The sequence below is a fragment of the Sinocyclocheilus anshuiensis genome, unplaced genomic scaffold (assembly GCF_001515605.1).
Source record: "Sinocyclocheilus anshuiensis isolate Anshui unplaced genomic scaffold, SAMN03320099.WGS_v1.1 scaffold1487, whole genome shotgun sequence".
Lineage (NCBI taxonomy): Eukaryota > Metazoa > Chordata > Actinopteri > Cypriniformes > Cyprinidae > Sinocyclocheilus > Sinocyclocheilus anshuiensis.
Genome location: NW_015555817.1, coordinates 657,313 through 678,185, shown reverse-complemented (window position 1 = coordinate 678,185; position 20,873 = coordinate 657,313). Strand labels below are relative to the sequence as shown.

The 20,873-nt window shown below is 36.2% G+C and overlaps 1 protein-coding gene and 1 pseudogene across 1 annotated transcript in view; one reads left to right on the top strand and one right to left on the bottom strand.

The window, feature by feature from the left end:
• Positions 1-1,998: 1,998 nt before the first annotated feature.
• LOC107675209 (vitronectin-like) lies at positions 1,999-8,333 on the bottom strand (annotated as a pseudogene).
• A 5,139-nt stretch (positions 8,334-13,472) lies between these two features.
• Positions 13,473-20,873, top strand: part of LOC107675208 (solute carrier family 13 member 2-like) — a 9,511-nt gene continuing 2,110 nt past the window's right edge. Inside the window, exons 1-9 of the mRNA XM_016469475.1 lie at positions 13,473-13,714; positions 15,752-15,880; positions 17,522-17,658; positions 17,744-17,976; positions 19,089-19,272; positions 19,363-19,485; positions 19,589-19,798; positions 19,907-20,037; positions 20,137-20,276. Of these exons, the coding sequence (XP_016324961.1) occupies positions 13,613-13,714; positions 15,752-15,880; positions 17,522-17,658; positions 17,744-17,976; positions 19,089-19,272; positions 19,363-19,485; positions 19,589-19,798; positions 19,907-20,037; positions 20,137-20,276 (1,389 nt within the window). The 5' untranslated portion in view covers positions 13,473-13,612. The remainder of the gene's footprint in view (positions 13,715-15,751; positions 15,881-17,521; positions 17,659-17,743; positions 17,977-19,088; positions 19,273-19,362; positions 19,486-19,588; positions 19,799-19,906; positions 20,038-20,136; positions 20,277-20,873) is intronic.

Genomic DNA, 20,873 nt, shown 5'->3' with positions numbered 1-20,873 from the left:
AAAACACCAAAAACACCATCACCAAAAAAAGGGCACTTCGGAGTGTAAGGGCAAAAAGGGCATGTGCTCTGAGCCCTACCTGTGCACGTGCCTGATATAAATACACACACATACATTATATATTTTGAAAATATTTACATGAGGTTAATCATTTTACAGCACTAGTTTTAATACACAGTCAAAAGGTTTTGATCAGTAAGATTTTAATGTTTTTTAAAGAAGTCTCTTCTGCTCACCAAGCCTGCATTTATTTGATCCAAAATACAGCAAAAACAGTAATATTGTGAAATATGTTTATATTTAAAATAACTCATTTATTTTTGAATATATTTTAAAATGTAATTTATTCCTGTGATTTCAAAGCCGAATTTTGAGCATCATTACTTTATAAATGTCTTTATCATCACTTTTGATCAATTTAAAGCATCCTTGCTAAATAAAAGTAATAATTTCTATAATTCCCCTATGATGATATCCTATTTAATTTTCTATGATATCCTATGCGTGGGGCAGTCTGCAAAGTTGTAGGCTGTATATGAGCCTCCTTATAGGATGCCCTGAGCTTGACCATTTACTACGAGCATTGTCAGGCCTCCTCTCGCAAAGAGAGTTATTTTCTTTGAGGCCTCAGCTCACCATAGCTCTGTATGAGTTGTATGCTCTCTGTGAGCCTCCTTACAAGATGTCCTGAGCGTGGGGTATAGTTAGGCCTCCTCTCGTTTTAGAGAGTCATCATGCTAGGTCTCTGCTCCTAGAGCTCGGAAAACATCTACTGCGAGCGTCGTCAGGCTTCCTCTGGCTATAGAGAGATATTTAATTGAGAACTCCTCTCGCCAGACAGCCTCTTTGAGTTGTAGGCTCTCTGTTAGCATCCTTACAAGATGTCCTGGGCGTGGGGTGTAGTTAGGCCTCCTCTCGCTATAGAGAGTTATCTCATTGAGGCTTCCGCTCACTAGAGCTCTGCTAGGACAGCATCTGTGAGTTGTAGGCTCTCTGTGAGCCTCCATACAAGATGTCCTGTGCGTGGGGTGCAGTTAGGCCTCCTCTTATTTTAGAGAGTCATCATGCTGAGGCCTCTGCTCCTAGAGCTTGGCCATCTACTGTGAGTGTCATCAGGCGCTACAGAGAGTTAACTTCAGTGAGGTATCCACTCGCCAGAGCTCTGCTAGGACATACTTTTGCAGGTTGTAGGCTCTCTGTAAGCCTCCTTTCAAGGTATCCTATGTGTGGGGTGTAGTAGGCCTCCTCTCGTTTTAGAGAGTCGTCATGTTGAGGCTTCCGCTCCTAGAGCTCGGATAGGTATTGGCTAGGTAGAATGAAGTGTTGCTAGGCCGCCTCTCATTTGAGAGGTGTTGTATTTAGGCCTCCACTCTGCAGAGCTTCACGGGCCAGCTGGCTTCGAGTGCTAGGCTCTCTGTGAGCTTTCTTGGATGCTGGCCTCAATAAGAGCGTAGTTAGGCTTCCTTTCTCCTGTGAAGGCCTCCGTTCTTGAGAAGCTTTGGTCTATGGCTTTGCTGGAACAGGGATGAGGACTCCTCTGAGTCTTTGACTTGGTTCAGCCATTTAGGCACTCATCCCTTCAGCATGGCTGCGTGGGTATTCCGTTCCCCAAAAGCGGTGGTAAAGCGATGTAGCGTAAAGGAACGTCTCAGGTTACGCATGTAACCATGGTTCCCTGAGAAGGGGAATGAGACCTTTGCCATGCTTCAGGAATTCCTGCACGTCTCCTTCAGACAAGAAATAGATGACGCATTTTACAGGTGTCCTTTTATACTCATGCTTCAGACACCGGACATGCTGAAGACATTCCCCAAAAACGCCCTCTCGGTGACGCAGCGTTTCGTTCCCCTTCTCAGGGAACCATTGTTACATGCGTAACCTGAGACATTTTTCATGATGTAAACATGACATTTTCAGCCAAATCTGGCCCAGCTGCTCAAAATATAAATTCATTATTCTAGACTTACACAGTTTTGAACACATATTTTTTAATGATTTACCTTAAAAGGAGAATCAACAGAACATTATCTTTGTTTGAAGTACCTTTTTAAAGAAGTAGACATTTGCACAGGTGTGGCCTTTTCTTGGACAATCTCCACATCTATGTAGTCATCCGGGTCATAGCTCATGTCAAACCAAAATGGACATCTTCCACGGCCCTTTTTCTGGTTTTTACCACGCTTCTCTGCTCCATAATACCTATATAACACATATTTATACATACAGTATAATCTATACATCTACTATACATATACAAGGTATACATGTATGCAAATGTCCTCTCAACAAACCTCAGTAATTAACAAACCTTTCCTCATAGTCCAATCCAAAGTCTTCCCAGAACAGCGAGCGGCTCACTCTGGCTCCTCAACCCCTGGTCTTCTTTCTCCGTCCGGTTCGGCCCCTGCTCAGGCTGGTGGCTGGAGACGGTGAGGGAACAGGGCTGACGTACAGTCGGCCAACCATTGCTGCATCTATGGGAGGTTTGATGCCAATCCAGTCTTTGGAAATGAAACGTGGCCCTTTGTGATGCCCGTGAACTGAATGGACAGGGAATAATTCAGCAAACCGGACATTTATTGAAACCTCTGCCTAAACAACATATGCACACAGACTTACTGCCTTGAAAGAGCAGAGCAAACACATTATCCAAGTCACAGTACAGGTTTGTATAACGTGTGAAGGCAACAGAGGGTGAGGATTTGGTCATGTGGTCACATTCTTCATGGGAAGGGTGGTGTTTGAACACATACTGGTAGTACTGGTCCCCTGTGGGAACAAAGGAAACATTAAATATGGAATAAATCTATTTCATAAGGTGCATAACTATATTTTCAACCTATGGAGTGCTGCAGATGTATTTTTTAGTCCAACCCAAAAGTTAGTATCACCCCAATTCCCTCAAAAAGCTCTGTAACCAACAAGTTTAAGGCAATCTCTGTACTCTTATTGTTAGTAAAATGGGGGTATTACTGATTTTACTGTCTTGAATAAAACTTGAAAATATCTCTGTGGTTGTGTTAACCACAAACCTTATTTCAGGCATTTAACCCATTCAAAAAGCCTACTGACTTCAGGACAATTGAACCGGAAGTGCTAAAATGCTAACTTGTTTTTGGTTTTGGCCTATAAAAATACATCATCTTTGCAGCAATCTATTTTGACCTTTATTACCTTTAAAAAAAATACACCTTTTCCCTTCCATGATGGCCTGGAGCCGGGATTGCAAATGCAGCATCAATATCATCTGGAATCTTCTCAAAGCCCACGGATATGTCTCTTGGATAATCTTCATCCAAGACATCACCAGCAAAACGCCAGTACTTGTTACCCTGTGATTCAGCATGCAGTGAAATATCAGTAGTTCTAAATATTTTAGTGTTGTTAGTGTTGCAGTATATAGGTCAGTCATATGTGTCCATGATAAATACATATTGTTTAAAAAAAGAAGAATATATTTTTATCTAGGTTAAAAAGCATGTGTTATGTAAAATGCAAGTGTTAGGAAAAAACCCGTATAGCTGAATATTTTTAACAAAAGTTTACATGAATGAGACTCTATAATGTCATGTGGTGTAACCATAACATATTTCTCTTACAGTTGAAACACATGCGTAAACACCTAATTATGTTCAGAAATATTTTTTAAAACATTTTGTTCAAGGTTAAAAGTAATTTGACAAATATCATGTGTTATTAACTCACCATTATTAAGTGTTTGTAAAGTCGCACCATGTAATTTTACAACCTGAACTAACCTCGCCTTGTCATAAAAATGTCAAATTATCTGATATTTTTATAGAATTGTTGACCTTGAAGCACAGTTATAAGAGTATGCAGGTGTCCTGTCTGTGGCATCATTTCCTGCTTTGTTTTTCCCCCCTGTATGTTGGTTGCATAAGTGACTTTATACCCCGAAAAATATCTAAATAAACTTTAATGATAGACACACTCATCATATATGAGGTGTATTCAAGTCATGAACATGTATAAATTGTATTTAAAAAATTTTTATTAATAGATCTGGATTTAAAAATGAGTGTTAAGTCAATCAACCCTTAAAGGGAAAGTTCACTCAAAAATGAAAATTCTATCATTAATTATTCACCCTCATGCTGTTCCAAACCCGTAAGACCTTTAGAAAACAAATTAAGATATTTCTGATTATATCCGAGAGCTCTCTGTCCCTGCATAGACAGCAATGGAACTGACATGTTCAAGGCCCAGAAAGGTAGTAAGGACCTCGATAAAACAGTCCATGTGACATCAGTGGTTCAACCTTATTTTTATGAAGCTATGAGAATACTTTTTGTGCGCAAAGAAAACAAAAATAACGACAATTTCTTCTCTTCAGTGTCAGAATTCGGCGTATGCGTGTGCATTCCTCTGATTGGAAACAAGTGGCAGCGCATCCGTGCACCATGCGTGGTAACGTACTTCAAAGACTGACAGGGAAGAGAAGAAATTGTTGAATAAAGTCATTATTTTTGTTTTCTTTGTGCACAAAAAGTATTCTCATAGCTTTATAAAATTATGGTTGAACCACTGATTTTTGGGTGAACTATCCCTTAAATATTTAACCCTGACGTAAACAAACCTTGAATATATATGTTTTTCCCTGGCGGTTGATGCGTGTGAAAGCAGCATCAATGGGAACGGAGATGCCCCTCACATCCTTGATGAGTTTGGGATACCCAGGCATGACCGATTTGTCATCTAACTCAAAGAAATAGTCCCCTAGAACACAAATGAAGAAGGCATTGTGTAGCCAGCCTGAACTTGAACTGAGAAAAAGGAAAAAGCCTCAAAACTCACCTCTGAAAGCATAGATTCATAGGTGCGGCCGCTACAGGTGACGGCTTCTGGATCAGGTGGAACTGTAGGAGACATAGGAGGGGAACTTGTGGTGGTTCGGAGCGGAGCGGTGGTGGCTGTCACATTTGTTCTTCTGCCGGTGACACCGAAGAGGTCAGATCATCCTCAGGCACATCAAACATGTCACCACGGGCAACTGAGGAAGAAATTAAAACATTCAAATCGTACATCATTTTCACAATGTCTGGTTCTCTTTCCATTAATAAGACATTAAAAGGAATAGTTCACTCAAAAATGAAAATTAGCTGAAACACCTTTTGCTTACTCACAGGCTATTCAAGATGTAGATGAGTTTGTTTGTTCACCAGAGCAGATTTGGAGAAATTTAACATTACATCATATGCTCACCAATGAATGCTCTGCAGTGAATGGGTGCCGTCAGAATGAGAGTCCAAACAGCTGATAAAAACATCACAATTATCCACAAGTAATCCACACCTCTCCAGTCCATCAGTTAATGTCTTGTGAAGTGAAAAGCGGTAGGTAAACTAATCTTTAAGGCATTTTAACTTTAGCCAAAATGCATAATGAAAGCACTTCCTCCAGTGAAAAAGTCCATCCCCTGTTGTCCTCTCACATCAAAATTCACTGACATATTTGTTTGGAATTCTGTTTGTTTAGAATGGTTTTGGCTTATAAACAGTGCCTGATCTGTGTATGTTTCTCTCCTGATTCAGACGAGACCCTAGAGAAAGCAATATAATGGATAGAGTACTCAAATTTTAGCTGGAAGCAACGGTTTGAAGTTAAAATCATCGTAATGATGAATTTGTTTATTACAGACATGCAACTTTTTACTTTACAAGATGTTAATTGATGGACTGGAGTTGTGTGAATTACTTGTGGATTATTGGGATGTTTTTATCAGCTATTTGGACTCTCATTCTGACGGCACCCATTCACTGAAGAGGATCCTCTGGGCAAGTGATGCGATGCTAAATTTCTCCAAATTTGTTCTGATAAAGAAACAATCTCATTTACATCCTGGGTGGCCTGAGGGTGAGTAAAGTTTCAGCGAATTTTCATTTTTGGGCGAACTATTCCTTTAAAAGTGAAACGTGTACTTTTTGTCACCAAACCGAATTTCAGACAATTTGCCTGTCCTATGGGTTGATTTGAATGAAAAGTAAGTTCACTTATTTTTGTTACTTAAAACATTTGTATAGATATTATTGTTTTACCCTTGTCACTGACATTTTAGTGTACCACAGTTGTAATTTTCCACACAACAAACAATTTTGCGAGTAATAAAGTTGTATCAAAGGTTAGTGTACTTGTTTGCCAAGAGGGTAATTAGTGTCACTGAAGTGCAAGCATTAGATAAGAAACATGTGATGTGTGAACAAAACAAAGCAAAATCAAGGTAAATATAACCTGTGAACAGGATATATTTATTATGAATCTTTTCCAGTCAAGTTGTGAATTTGGAAAAAACAATCCCTTACATGAAGAAATGTAGGTGGAAGTTCAAGACCCTGCAGGCCAATAATTTTAATCAGAGATGGTTTAGGTCTCTGGATTAATCAGAAAAAAAATGCTTTTTTGTGCTGATGTCATTTTTTTTCAGTGTGTTTTATTTTATTTTTGTCTTTCTTTTCTTTACTCAGGCATTATGTATGTGTATATCTTTAACTGTGTTTTAAAAGTTAATTTCACAGTGAAGTAAAGTCAGGGTAAAGTCCACAGGGCCTAAAGTGCCCAAAGTTGATGCAAAACCTAATTGTAAACAGGTTTCCCAAAACCCTCCCCTTGACTGCCATTGGTCAGTCAAACAGAAAGCCCCTCCCCAAACTTACACCATTGGATGAGCTAGTGTTGCGATGTAGGACTGTTCCAGCTGCTCAAACAAACACAGCAATGTTTTGAGAGCACCACAGTCTTTACACTTGGAAATCATCCCATACCAGTTGTCTCTGTTTAATAAGCTAGGATATTAGAAAGTACTACAGTAAAATATTAATAAATACATACATACATACATAATAAACACTTTAGCTAATAGAACATTCAGCATATTCAAATACAAATATACACTGCCATTCAAATGTTTGGTGTCAGCAGGTTTTTTTTTTTGAATGACACATTAAATTGATCTAAAGTGATAGTATAGGCTTGTACGATCATGTTACAATTTATTTCAAATAAATGAAGTTATTTTGAACTTTCTATTCATCAAAAATCTTGAGAAGTGTCACGGTTTCCACAAAAATATTAGGAGAGCAACTATTTTCAGAATTGATCATAATAAGAAATGTTTCTTGAGTATCAAATCAGCTCACTGTAAAAAAAAAAAATTCCGTAAAATTTACGGTATAAAACCGGCAGCTATGGTTGCCGGAATTTTACCATAAAAAATACAGTAGCAACGTTTTAGGTTAGGTTTTACGGTTTTAACTTAAATTTACAGTTAAATACCGTAATTTCATTAACTGATATAATGTTAATATACCAACCTATTGAAGTACTGAAATCTGTTTTGTACCTTTGTAATACACTGATAACCACCAAATGCAGGTGGTGATGAGAAAGTCACATGATGAACCAAAGCCCATCACAAGCAGCTTTTAAATAATAACATATATAGAAGGTGCACAGTGTCATTCATACAAACACCAAACACCATCATGGTAACACTCATGAAACTGAAATAATGCAATAAACATTCATTTAACAACATTATGTGTAACATACAACCCTAATGTACAAAACTGATAAGAAAAAACTAAGAAGAAACATAGTTATTTCAACAAAAAAACATAAAATTTGAAATGTAACGCAGGGAATTCTGGGAATGTCAATTTACGGTTATTCACTGTAAATTATACGGTCTTTTTCACTTCCAAAAACGGTATACTAGCGTAAAATTAATGTCCAATACAGTTTTTCACCGTTTATAGTAGGGGAATTTACTGTTAACCATTTAACAGGTTTTTACTGTAGCATTTTTACAGTCTTTTACCATTAAATTCACGGTCATTTTTTACAGTGCATATTAGAATTCACCTTTGCATCACAGGAATAAATGATTTATATATTAATATATTATCAAAGTGTATATTAAAATGCATCAGTAAAAGTTTGACATTTATTACTATTTGAATATACATTCTTACAAGTTCTTACTTTTTGTTCAACAAGCACTGTCGAAATCCACACAGCAGCTTCCATAGTACTTGCACATTCTATCACACTGGCATTTCTTTGTAGGATCAAAGCCACTCTGACAGCGTCCCACGCATGTTTCTGTGGAAAATGCAGAAAAAGTGAATTTTTTGAAAGCTCAATAAAAAACAAACCAGTATTTTAATAATAATGAAGCAGATTGTGGGACACTTACTTTCTGCAGCGAAACAAGTCGCCAAAACAAGGCACAAAAAAATAACAAATTTCATTTTTAATGGCACATCTGTCAACAGCGAGTACCTAAAATGCTCTAGAAACACCAGTGTGAAAGAACGACGGAGGACAGCTCAGACATCTGTGCCGATCGATGGCTCCAAAAGTCAACCGCCCCGTTTGTTAAGTCTGAAGAAAAAAAATCAGTGATTACTACAAAGTTGTCCTGTTATCATTAATCATTCATGTTATGATTAAGGCCTTTTAATTTATTTAAAGTTAAGAACGTTTAACAAGGATGTAACCAAATAGATCTGAAAAGGTGGGTAATAGTGTATTTAACTATAATAAGTGGGACTGTGTCAGTGGCCTATATAAACTATTGAACTACTATTGAGCTGGCTACTATTGATTTCACTGTCTGAGCAGCTCAACTCACTGTGTTTGTAATGCTGTTCAGTCTTTAACATTGTCATGAGACAAATTAGATTATTATTTCAAACATTTATAAATAAAAGCCTTGAGCTAATCTCTGTTTGAGCAAAGCCTTCAACCCCACTACAGAGGTATTTGCGTCAAAAGATGTGAAAAAGGCTGTTCAGAGTCATATGACAGGTGTGCTGACCAAGGTGCTGAAATCATTTTGAGGTAATAGTAGAGATTGTCTTACTATTGGGAGATGAGAGGGTCTGTATTACTTACTACTGGAGAAAGCATAATGGCTAACTTGGATCACGTGTGCTTTAATAACCAATCACATTACAGTCTTGACGTCATTGTATTTCAGTCAGAGTTGTGCGACACTCAGTCGCCGTTTACGGATACCATAGGAATGAATGAGAAGTGCCGTAAGCTGAATCCCACCTGTCGCAAAAAGTCAGTGACTTCTCTTATAAAACAGCATTTATTTCGTGGTACACTCTAAAAATAGTTCAATCCAAAAGTATTGCTTAGTGTAAAACATGTTGAAGGTTAGCAGACAGGCTGTCGATTCATTCAATGATAAGCTGTCTTAAATTGTATTCAGCATAGTGAAGCCTCTCCTTCATTGACATCCATTCAAAATGGCCTCTGGTCTACTTTCACTTAGCATTAGCCGTTATGCTTTTTTGGCTAAAGGTTGCAGGCTTGCCTTGTAGTGGCTTTGGTAATAGCACTATAACTCCATTAGCTGCTCTACACTATAAATGTATTATATCACAATCATTTCTGTTGTTGAATCTTTCTCTTTTTTTAATTCTTTATTTTATTGTGCTTGCGCTGCATTACTGTACTGATACTCTATAACAGTCTAGTTTGTGTTTGTTCTAAAACTTTTACTTTTTAATTTAGCAATGAAAGCATACATTTATCCTGTGTCACTTAACGTAGAGAATCCATTTCTTTTGTGGATGTCAGTCTTGGGTGTTATGTATTTTTCAACATTTTATATCTATTTCTATTATTTATACTTGCTGTGTTAAATTTGTTTATAACCAAAATATAAGATTTGTTTGAAAATCTCCTGTCAATTTACTTTTAAGCAAGACAACAAATTTTGAGATTTTGGGCTATTTTGCTTTCATAGCATGTCTTCTCTTAGACTAGTGGAAAGAAAACATTTGAAAAAACAGATTTAAGTGATTATTTTATTAAACATTATATTTGTGCCTGTAGATTATAGTTCAAATACATATCTTTAAAGGCCACTTTGTCAAAATTCGTTTTTTTTTTCTCAAGCACTGAGCCAGAAATCTCCACTTCAGTAATACTAACATACACCAGTTTTATTCCTATCAACTGTAGGCCTATATTGGTATACATATATGCAATACGCGTTTCACATATCATTCTCCTGACTTATCTAACATTTAATTTCTAAAAATATGGTGGTTTTTTTTCCTGGCTGTTCAGTATAGTAAAACAGTATTTTCTGATTTTGTATTAAAAACGTACTCTGCAAAAAGCTCAGAAATTAGTGCCGATTTAATTAGATAATGCCTCATTTGCATATTTAAACATAACATTACAGAAATGCAAATAATGCAAAACAATAGTCTAAATGTACTCCTTTTAACCCAGCGCTGGGTTATATTTAACCCAGCATTTTTTAGAGTGTGATGACATATTTTCTTAAATCTATTTGCAAACTATTTAAACTGAAAAATAATGGATCAGGAGAAACAGAAATGGCTGGGAGAAAACAATTTCATGCATCTTGGAACTAAAGATGATTATGCAGAATTTCTATTGTAAATATTTTTGTTTTGCTACTATTTCATCAAAAGAAAGAGCAGACAGAATATATATAAATCTGAATTTTTTTCTTTAAATGTTGTATTTACAGTATGTGTTGCACTTTTTGTAGACCAGATTCTAGAAAAGACAGACTGACAGATAGGCCTATAAATAAACTAGGATAAGATCAACATTATTCCTATTATGTCCTATTGTCCTATTATCCCTTTCCTTATTATTATTTGATTTTAGTGGCTATAAACTGAAATGTTACCTTGTCTATAGTAATGTGACTTTAAGCGTATCTTAAAGTAGCTTAAAACAACAAAATTGTTCATTTTTATTATTCCGATTAAGTTGTTAGATATTTCAGTAAATAATTACTAATTTGTACTGGAGTAAACTGGAATCTCAGATAACTCGTATCACTCTTGTTCCTTGATCTTTCCTTTTAGGCCATAACTTGATGTCCTGCCAGACGTTGTTATTCAGAAATAGCACAAATTGCGTTGTGTAAATTGGATGATAATGTAAAATGAAAGGACTTTGTCCTTTACTGAGGTCCAAATCCATAAGTGGATCATTTAAAAGAGATAAAAGTCCAAATTCAGGAACAAAGAAGTTCCTCATTTAAAGTATTATCTCGATTATCTTAATCCATACAGCCACTGCCAAATTAAAGTCCAATTGAGTAATTGATATGTCATGTAATATTGGTAATAAGAATACCTTGGGAGAGCCCTGACCTTTGTTTGATGAGAACACACTGTGACAGACCAGCTGTCTCTGATATGAATTACTACCCAGAGCGTGTAGAAATATTAAATTCCTCAACAAAAAAAAAATACAACTGGTTAGTTTTTAGGTTAGGGAGGTGCATGCACTCAGAAACAATAGTTCATGACCTTGAGATTATTTCCCAATCGACTGTCTGTTAGACAGCCATAAAGATGACTACAGAGTCCTGCCGCAGCCAAGTTCTAGCATCAAAGCTCAATGTACTAAAGAAGATCATCTATAATCATGCAGAACAACTCCATAAAGCTACTGTTATTAGGGCCTTGTAAAATGAGAGCAGTATATATTCTCAGCGCCTAGACAAGGATACCTATAGACAACGAAGAAGAAACTGACAGTAACATTTGCATGAATTACATATAATATCATACTTGAGCTTTGAAACTATTATTAAATATTTAGGAAAAGTTAAGGGTTTCATTGAAAGCTGTCCTTATATACCGCAGTACATACACTCCAAAGGTTGTGTAAGTGAGATTATGTAACACACAAGGGGCTTTATCTCTAAGGAACAGACTCTATAGATGGTAAAAGAAGAACAAAGCTTTGAATAAATATATATGTTGGACCTTTAGCACATATTTACAGCCATAATAGATGAAAGAGACTTTTCATAGTACTGGTCAATAGGCTTCAAAGATGAACAACTGGTAGTACTTGATTTAATTTCCAAAGTATGTCCTTAATAATTACAAGCGGAGAGTTCAAAGTCTGTAAAGGTTACTAATTAATGTTGATAAAGCTGTAAGGTCACAGTTTGTACCGAACCGAAGATTATCAGGTGTATCACATGCTTGGCTGATCTGTTCCTCACTAATCTGAATTTATTACAGTAATCCTGCTCAGCACATCATTCTTATGCATGAATTTGGGTTTTATGAAAAGACTGGATTTTGTATGAAACATTCATTAACCTTTATCTTTTTTTGTCAAAAGTAAAATAAAAGCCATATTGCTCTTGCACAAGGCTATATAAAACTATGACATTTTCAAAGTGACGTTATAGAACTGTAAAAGTCAAACGGTAAAGGCAGAAAGCATTTTCTATGCAATGAAAGAAAACAAAGCAAAAACGAAAGGGACAAAAGGAAGGAAAGAAAGAAAGAAAGAAAGAAAGAAAGAAAGAAAGAAAGAAAGAAAGAATCTGGCTGCTTAATATTTTGTAGAAACATTTTGTATTTTTCCCTTGAAATTCTTTGATGAATACAAAGTTCAAAAGAGCAGCATTTATTTAAAATATAATTCTTTACTTTCAATCGATTTAATGCTAAAGTATTCATTTAAACCCGTATACTGACCCCAAGCTTTTGAACGGTAGCGTGTGTGTGTTAAACAAGATAACACCGAAGTGTTTATGCATGTCTTTACATTTTCTTCTGAATTCAAAGAACGTTTTCACAAGAACTAAAATCAGGTGTCTCCCTTGCGGGAATTTGTGACATTTGTTTTTTGACCATCAATCTACATCCTGCTTTTTACTGTAATCAATAACAGCTAGTTTTGGGAATCCAGCAGGAAATGCTGGAGAAAATTCTTTGGATTCCATTGACATTAAATTCATTAAATAACTCATTACATAAATTTAGTGAGTGTTATATTAATAAGTGTTATAACCATAACACTTTCGAATAAGGTTTAATGCGCTAACATTCATTTTTATAGCATTATTAGTCTTGGTTAATGTTAATTTCTATATACAGGTGACCAACACATTTTTTTAACATTCGTATAAATGAACACAAATGTATTATTAATGAACATATGAATTAACAATAGTAAATAAAAGCTTATTTATAAATGAACAGTAACCTAGAATAACAAACACTGTAAAAAAAAATATTTCATGATACCTAATTAATTAACCAATGTTAACTAAATTAACCTGTAAAGTGTTACTATTAAATCTTTTTGTTTCTTTTTTGTTTAAAAAAACTCATTTTCCAAACAACTCATAGGGCAGTGCAGCTCAAAGACAATTCTATTCATATATTCCCACACTTTTCCCACATTTTTCCAAAAGTGAGCAGTAGGAAACATTCTTTACATGTTTCTGGTGTAAAAGAGACACTTATCAGGGTGACACCTGCTCTTCCATGATGATAAATCCATTAGTCAGTGCTCCAACAATACAATGAATTGTGGCCTTAGAAAAAGATAACAAAAGGGTTAATCTTTTTTTGTTTCCCATCTCTTTTACCCTCCCCTCCTTCATACCCCTATTTACCCTCCCCTTGTTCACACAGTTAATGTTTAATTATCCTTATGTGACGATACCTATAAACACATTGATCAGGCACGACCTCCTTTGCTGCATTCACGCCATCAGCACTTTGCTGTCCTCTTCATCCAACACACACCTGACATCTGCAGCTGAGGGCCAGAAGACATGACACCGGTTCTACGCTGGCTGTGGGTTAACAGAAACTACTTCATCATCTTCATCACCCCCTTTATTATATTGCCTCTACCGCTGGTCATCCCAACTCCGGTAAGTGCTTTTCTGCTGGAGCAGAAGTATTTTGTGAAAATCTTCTGCAAAGCCCTTGACATGAACATCTTAAGCAAAACTTTTAATGAAAATTTAGCAAGCCTGAAATATGAAAGTGACATCTGCATATTTGGTTTCACTTTATTTTGATGGTCTCTTTAACACATTCTGTTGACTCTAAGTAACGTTGCACCTACATGTCTACTTACTCTCATTAGAGTGTTAGTAGAGTATTAGTAGACCGGTAGGGTTGGGTTAGAATAAGCTGACGTGTTACTTATAGTCAGTAGAATGTCTGCTGGGAGACCATCACAATAAAGAGTTAGCAGATATGAAGCAGACAGTTTACTAATACTCTAATGAGAGTTAGCTAACATGTAGCTGCAACATTACTTATTGTCAACAGAATGTTCAAAAGGGACCATCAAAATAAAGTGTTACCGCATATTTAAAAAAATTTGCCTCGTGAGCAGCTGAATGATGGCTGGAAAAATTCTTATTTATGAACTGCGGAACGCTGGATACTCTATTTACACAGCTTGTAGAGGTCATCTTCAAGTCACAAACAGAGAAAATAAAGTCATATGGCCCAAAGTTACTCAAGACCTGGAGACCAGGTTACTCTGACCTAGAGAGCTTCAGCTGAAAAAATATTGAACAAAACTGGATATTTAACTCAAATATTGACATTACATTCTTAATAAAAAGGAACAATCAGACATTTAAGAACCCCAAGTGGCTAAACTATTGAATGCGCTTTATTTTTTATATTTTTAAAAGCCCTTATACAAAATAGAATTCCGTTATATGTATTTTTATGTATTTTTCATACATAAAACCAGAAGGTATTGGAAAGTTTAACTCTGTAAAGTCTGTGTCATATGTGATTTACAAAATTGTGCCTCTAAATTACCAACATGATCACAATTTTGGTGAAAACCCTGTTCTACACAGTCTTGTACTATACATGTTTATACTTTTTTAGCAAGTGCTCACCTTCAGGTCGTTGTACATGTGTTTTGCTGTGAAACCTTTACAGATTTTTATAAAGTAAACGTAAGAATAACATTGACATTTTTAGTAATGAACACTTACTGGATTGAAGCAACTTAGGTTTAGTTGATTATTCAAACATCATATTTAAGGGGGAAAAATTTTTAAATTGTATCTAATCAAATATGATTAAAATATGAAACATCATATGTTTTGCCCGCTACTACAAACTAGGCACTTACTGTAAATATCTTACAAAGTCATAAAATTGGGAGATATAGAGTGATGACTGATATTTATATGCCTTTTATGTGAGGAAACTGCAATACTGTACTGCTATAAAGATCGAAACATTGATTTACTTTACAAATTATGCGAATGTCATCTTATTTTTTGGCCATATGCATCAAATTGCATATTTTAGCTCAGTTTGGGCCTTCAATAAAATTAGGTATAAGCATTTTAATAAAACCGTGTGAGCTCCATATTCTCATTACATCATTACATCACATTGCATGTACCATAAATGCTTATGCATTTACACACATGCAATTTTTTCAATATCTTAAAAAAAAAAAAATTATATAGACTGTTAAATGTTAAAAAAAAAAATGATTTTTTTTTACTATATTTTATATGTCAGACTTTACAGGGTTAAAGAGATTATACTGCCTTTTCTCTACTGATACAATTCCTCCATAAAATAAACCCACCCATAAAAGAAAATGCATTAAAAATGGTTTATAGTCGTTTATGGTCAAGGGTTACTTTTATCAGCATTCTGAGAGCGATATGTGAGTCTAAATACATCTTCAAGACATACTGTAGTGACCCCTGGTACCTTCACCAGATGTAATAGAATCGAAAATCACCTTTTCTTCCCCTAAAATGAAAGTATCGCCGTAGAACTGAGATTGCATCATTGATGTGTTATGCATCTCATTCACATCCAATAATTCTCTTTTATAGAAATGTGTGCCACTGCTACTCGAATAGGTGATGTATTGTCAAGATCACTTACCTTGTGACACTTCTGCTCTTCAGGAGGCAAGATGTGGTTTTGCCATCATCCTGATGGCGCTGTACTGGTGCACAGAGTGCATGCCGCTGGCCGTCACTGCCCTGCTGCCGGTCATCCTATTCCCAATGATGGGCATCATGGAGTCTGGAAAGGTATCTTACAAAAAAAATCCATAATTAGCATTTTGCATCATTATATACCTAAACATAATGTACAAGCAAACTACTGATATAGCAATCGTTTAAAATAAATATGTATATAAGTTATCATAAAAGAAGATCAATTATATTATCATCGTCACAAGCACTAAAGACACAGAAAATTACTTTGAAATAACAACTGATTACATTGCTTGAGAGATTTTCCTTCATCAGCATGAAATCTATTTGTATAAGCATTATCTCTAATGATTCAAGAACTTTATGGACCATAAAAGCAGTTTTTATGAACACCTTGGAACATGTCATCAAACAGACTGTACTCTGTATTTTATATTCCTTATCTTTCTATCTTTAAAGAGGACTGATTGATTTTAGATATTCAGGCTAATGAGCCTGTCAATAAGGAAATACAACCATAGTAACCATAACTGCACTGTTTACCATATCCTACAATGCAATGCTCTCAACTTGAACGATCTTGACTGTTTTTCTCAGATTGCCAACACATTTTTACACAAAAAAAATGCAAAATGACCAATGTTATTTCGGAGAGGTTAACTATATACTACTTAAATGTTTACCATTGCATAATGCATTTTCATATACAATTTGGAAAAACAGTAGGCTGTATACAGTATACGACAGAGCCCCGGACACGGTGATGGAAACAAAATATGAGATGGAAAGAAAAAATGCTTTTGGATTCACTTGCAAAACTTTTGCCTTCTCTCGAAAAAGTGTTGTGTTCCCCCAAGAAATTCACTCGGAAATCTTCCAAGTTTCTAGCTAAAGTCTTGCGCGCCCCTGAGAAACTTTGCGTTTAATCGTAAATCTTTTGCGTACTCTTGAAAAAGTGTTGCGTTCTCCCAAGAAATTTGCATCCACTAGCAAAACATTAGCATTTCCTTGCTAAAGTGTTGCGTGTCGCAGAGAAGCCTTGCATTCACTCGGAAATCTTCTGCGTTCTTTTGAAAAAGTTGCAAAAACAATAAAATAGTTTTCCTCATATGTGACCCTGGACCACAAAACCAGTCATAAGGGTCCATTTTTCCCGAAATTGAGATTTATACATATAAATAAGCTTTCCATTGATGTATGGTTTGTTAGGATCGGACAATATTTGGCCGAGATACAACTATTTGAAAATCTGGAATCTGAGGGTGCAAAAAAATCTAAATATTGAGAAAATCGCCTTTAAAGTTGTCCAAATGAAGTCCTTAGCAATGCATATTACTAATCAACAATTAAGTTTTGATATATTTATGGTAGGAAATTTACAAAATATCTTCATGGAACATGATCTTTACTTAATATCCTAATGATTTTTGGCATAAAAGAAAAATCTATCATTTTTATCCATACAATGTATTTTTGGCTATTGCTACAAATATACCCCAGCGCCTTAAGACTGGTTTTGTGGTCCAGGGTCACATATTATTTGCAGCACAAACGTTTTGCGACTGAACAAAAAGTTTTGCGAGAGAGAAAAAAAGATTGAAATATAATTTTTCCCATTACCATGTTATTTTGATGGCTCTGTAGTGCAGACTGTGAACAGCAGGCTAGTATTGCATTGTAAACTGAAACCATATTGAGCAGAGCCAAATATGTAACTGTTTCTTTGTCTTTCAGGTGTGTGTTGAGTACCTAAAGGACACCAACATGCTGTTTATTGGTGGTCTGCTGGTGGCTATAGCTGTTGAACACTGGAATCTCCATAAGCGCATCGCTCTCAGTGTCCTCCTAATAGTTGGAGTTCGGCCTGCTTTGTAAGACCACACACATTGAAAACTTATAGCCTACTTTATTTCTGTTTCACACTCACCTGTTTTTTCTGTCTGTTAACTTCTGCAGGCTGATGATGGGGTTCATGATCGTAACAGCATTCCTCTCCATGTGGATCAGCAACACGGCCACCACAGCCATGATGCTGCCCATTTCTCAAGCTGTTCTTGAACAGCTCAGCGCCACAGAGGCAGACTCTGACGAGAAAGAGCTGAGGGAAGGCCGAGATAACCATGCGTTTGAGTTGGCCGAGGTCAACATCAAACAAGCTTTAGACAATGTCACTGGAGACAAACCCAACAGTAAGTCTGACATGTTGACACTTATTATTATTATTCTGCTGCTCAGCAAAAAAAATTAAACACATTTGTAGACACTGAATTGAAATTATTGAATTGAATAATTGATGACAGGAATGAAAATGAGGTAGTAATAGAAGTACAGCGCATTCAATGGATTGTGCTGTTGTTTAACAACATACCGATTACTCAACTGACAAAACGTAGTTTTCAGTAGACAAAACACCATAATAGAGTTGAGTTGTGAAAATTACATGATCTAGGACCTTTATACAGTGCACGACATTGTAAAGAGTGTAACTTTTCCTTCACAGCCTTGTTTATTTTAAATTCAATTGCGAAAATTAACAATGGTTTATTGGTTTTATTATAGTAAAAGTGTAGTAACCATGGTTTTTTTGGCGTATTGATTACTATTTGTATACCACAAATAACATGGTTAAACTATGGTTAGTGTAGCAAAACCATGGTTAATTTGTGGTTACCATGGTTTAACCATTGTATTTTGGTTTTACTTGTAGTAAAACCATGGTTAATTTCACAAGGGCATATGGCATTTAAAATGATTTAGGTCTATACTGTCTTAAATATCTCATAAAGCTTCGAATTCACAAATCACGTGATTTCAGTAAATCAGGTATTGAAGCATTTCTATATTCCGTTTTGCAACAAGAAGGTGTTGATCTGGTAAACCAATGAACCAGTAAACTAATATATGGGTTTAACTGATCTCAGGCCAGTTTTATAATATAGGCTCAGTTTTTATTTAATTATTATATCATTATCATATGTATATTACACTTTCATGAAAACATCTGCAACTGGTTTGTGAAGTGTCTTTGCATTTGGGCTGTGTTCTCATTGCCGTTTTGATAAACAGCCGCCGGCGTTCAAAGGTTTCCAAAGAAAGAATCATTTTGTTGATTCATTCAAAGAATGAAGCAATTGTTTCAGTTGATTTGGCGCTTCAAAAAGTTAATTTTGACTACAATCGATAAATGAGATTCACTGAGAGTGTGGACTGAACGTTGCCAATACTGACCAATCAGAATCAGTGGTAATAGCCTAAAGCACAGTCTTAAAACTTACATCCCACCTGCTTTATATCTTGACAGACAACCCAGACATGGAGGCAGGAATCAATGCACTCTCTGAACGCAGGAGGAGAGAACGGGAAGCAAAGTACCTTTGTCTCTTTAAAGGAATGAGTCTATCTGTGTGTTACTCTGCCAGCATTGGAGGAACAGCCACCCTAACAGGCACCACACCAAATCTTATTCTCAAGGGCCAGATGGATGAGTACGTCTGTCAAGTGTCCTGTTATATTTGTGTGTGTGTGTGTGTGCTGGTCAGGTCTCTTCTCACACATATTTTTGCACATTTTTGCAGCATTTTTCCAGAGAACAATGACGTTATCAACTTTGCCAGCTGGTTCGGTTTTGCCTTTCCTAACATGGTGCTGATGCTTGCACTCTCTTGGCTTTGGCTGCAGTTCATGTACATGGGCTTTAAGTAAGTAACTTGCACGCTTTACATTAAATTAGAGTGTGTGTCTAGGACATAAAGTGTTACTACTAGTTAGATTATTTCAATTTGAGGTGATTTTGTTTCTCAGCTTTAAAAAAACTTTTGGCTGCGGTTCAAAAAATGAGGGTGACAAAGACGCTTACAGAGTGATGAAGAATGAATACAAGAAGCTGGGAACGATGTCTTTTGCTGAGGGTGCTGTGCTTGTCATCTTTGTGATCCTGGTGATCCTATGGTTCACACGAGAACCAGGGTTCATGCCAGGCTGGGCTACTGAGCTCTTTAACAAAAATGGACAGTGAGTAAACTTCACCCAAAAACTTTAAGCAATTGGTCACATAAAAAAAAAAAAAGTTATGTTCTTTGCATTTTAATTTCTTTATATTTTCTATTTTTCTCCGCAAAGATACGTCACCGATGGCACTGTGGCCATTTTCATGTCAACCCTGTTCTTCGTCATTCCATCTCAGCTAAACTGTTCATGTTTAGCCAGTGCTAATGATGAACGTGATGAAGAAGCTGAAGAAGTGGAGGAAGGTAAGGTGCCTCTGCATTCAGAGTAATTGAACAGAACATTGTGCCATAAGTTTAAACCAGGTCTTAAACCAGATCTACTGGACTATCTGTTTTATAAAGGAGAAAAACAGAAGAATGACAAGAAGAAGAAACTGAAAGGCACTCCTACTCTTCTAAACTGGAAGGTGGTAAATGAACGTATGCCCTGGAACATAGTGCTGCTCCTGGGCGGAGGATTTGCCTTGGCAAAAGGAAGTGAGGTAAGGTGACTTAAAGGGGTCCTATTATGCTTTTTCACTTTTTTTTCAAATCTGACTTTTTCCAAGTTTAAGTGCTATAATCGAGTTCCCGGTGCCACGTTTTCAAGCCAGAAAACATGAAAAAGAACAACCCAGTAACTTACCTTCACAGACATAATCAACAGTTTTTGTAACTCGTGTGTTTTTAACATAAACTTGTGTGTATTTGACAGTTTAAGTGCAATAAGACATGAAAGAGAAGAAGAGTTTAGTAATCACATGCCATGTGACAGCCGCTTTCTGTGCGCGTGCTTCAGATGTATGTGCTCAGAAAACCCTATATCAGAAGTTTAAACTAGTATGGTTAAAACGCATGATTTCAGCACGATAGACATGATAATCAAAACCAAACAGACGTTTTTTAGCAGAGTATCTGTGGAACGAGCTATAAAGGCACAGTCCTATTCTGGAAAAGGGGCGGGGAGCAGCAGCTCATTTGCATTTAAAGAGACATGCACAAAAACTGTGCATTTCTGCTTCCACTCAAAACAGACATTTTCAAAATGATATAATAAATTATCTGTGGGGTATTTTGAGCTGAAACTTCACAGACACATT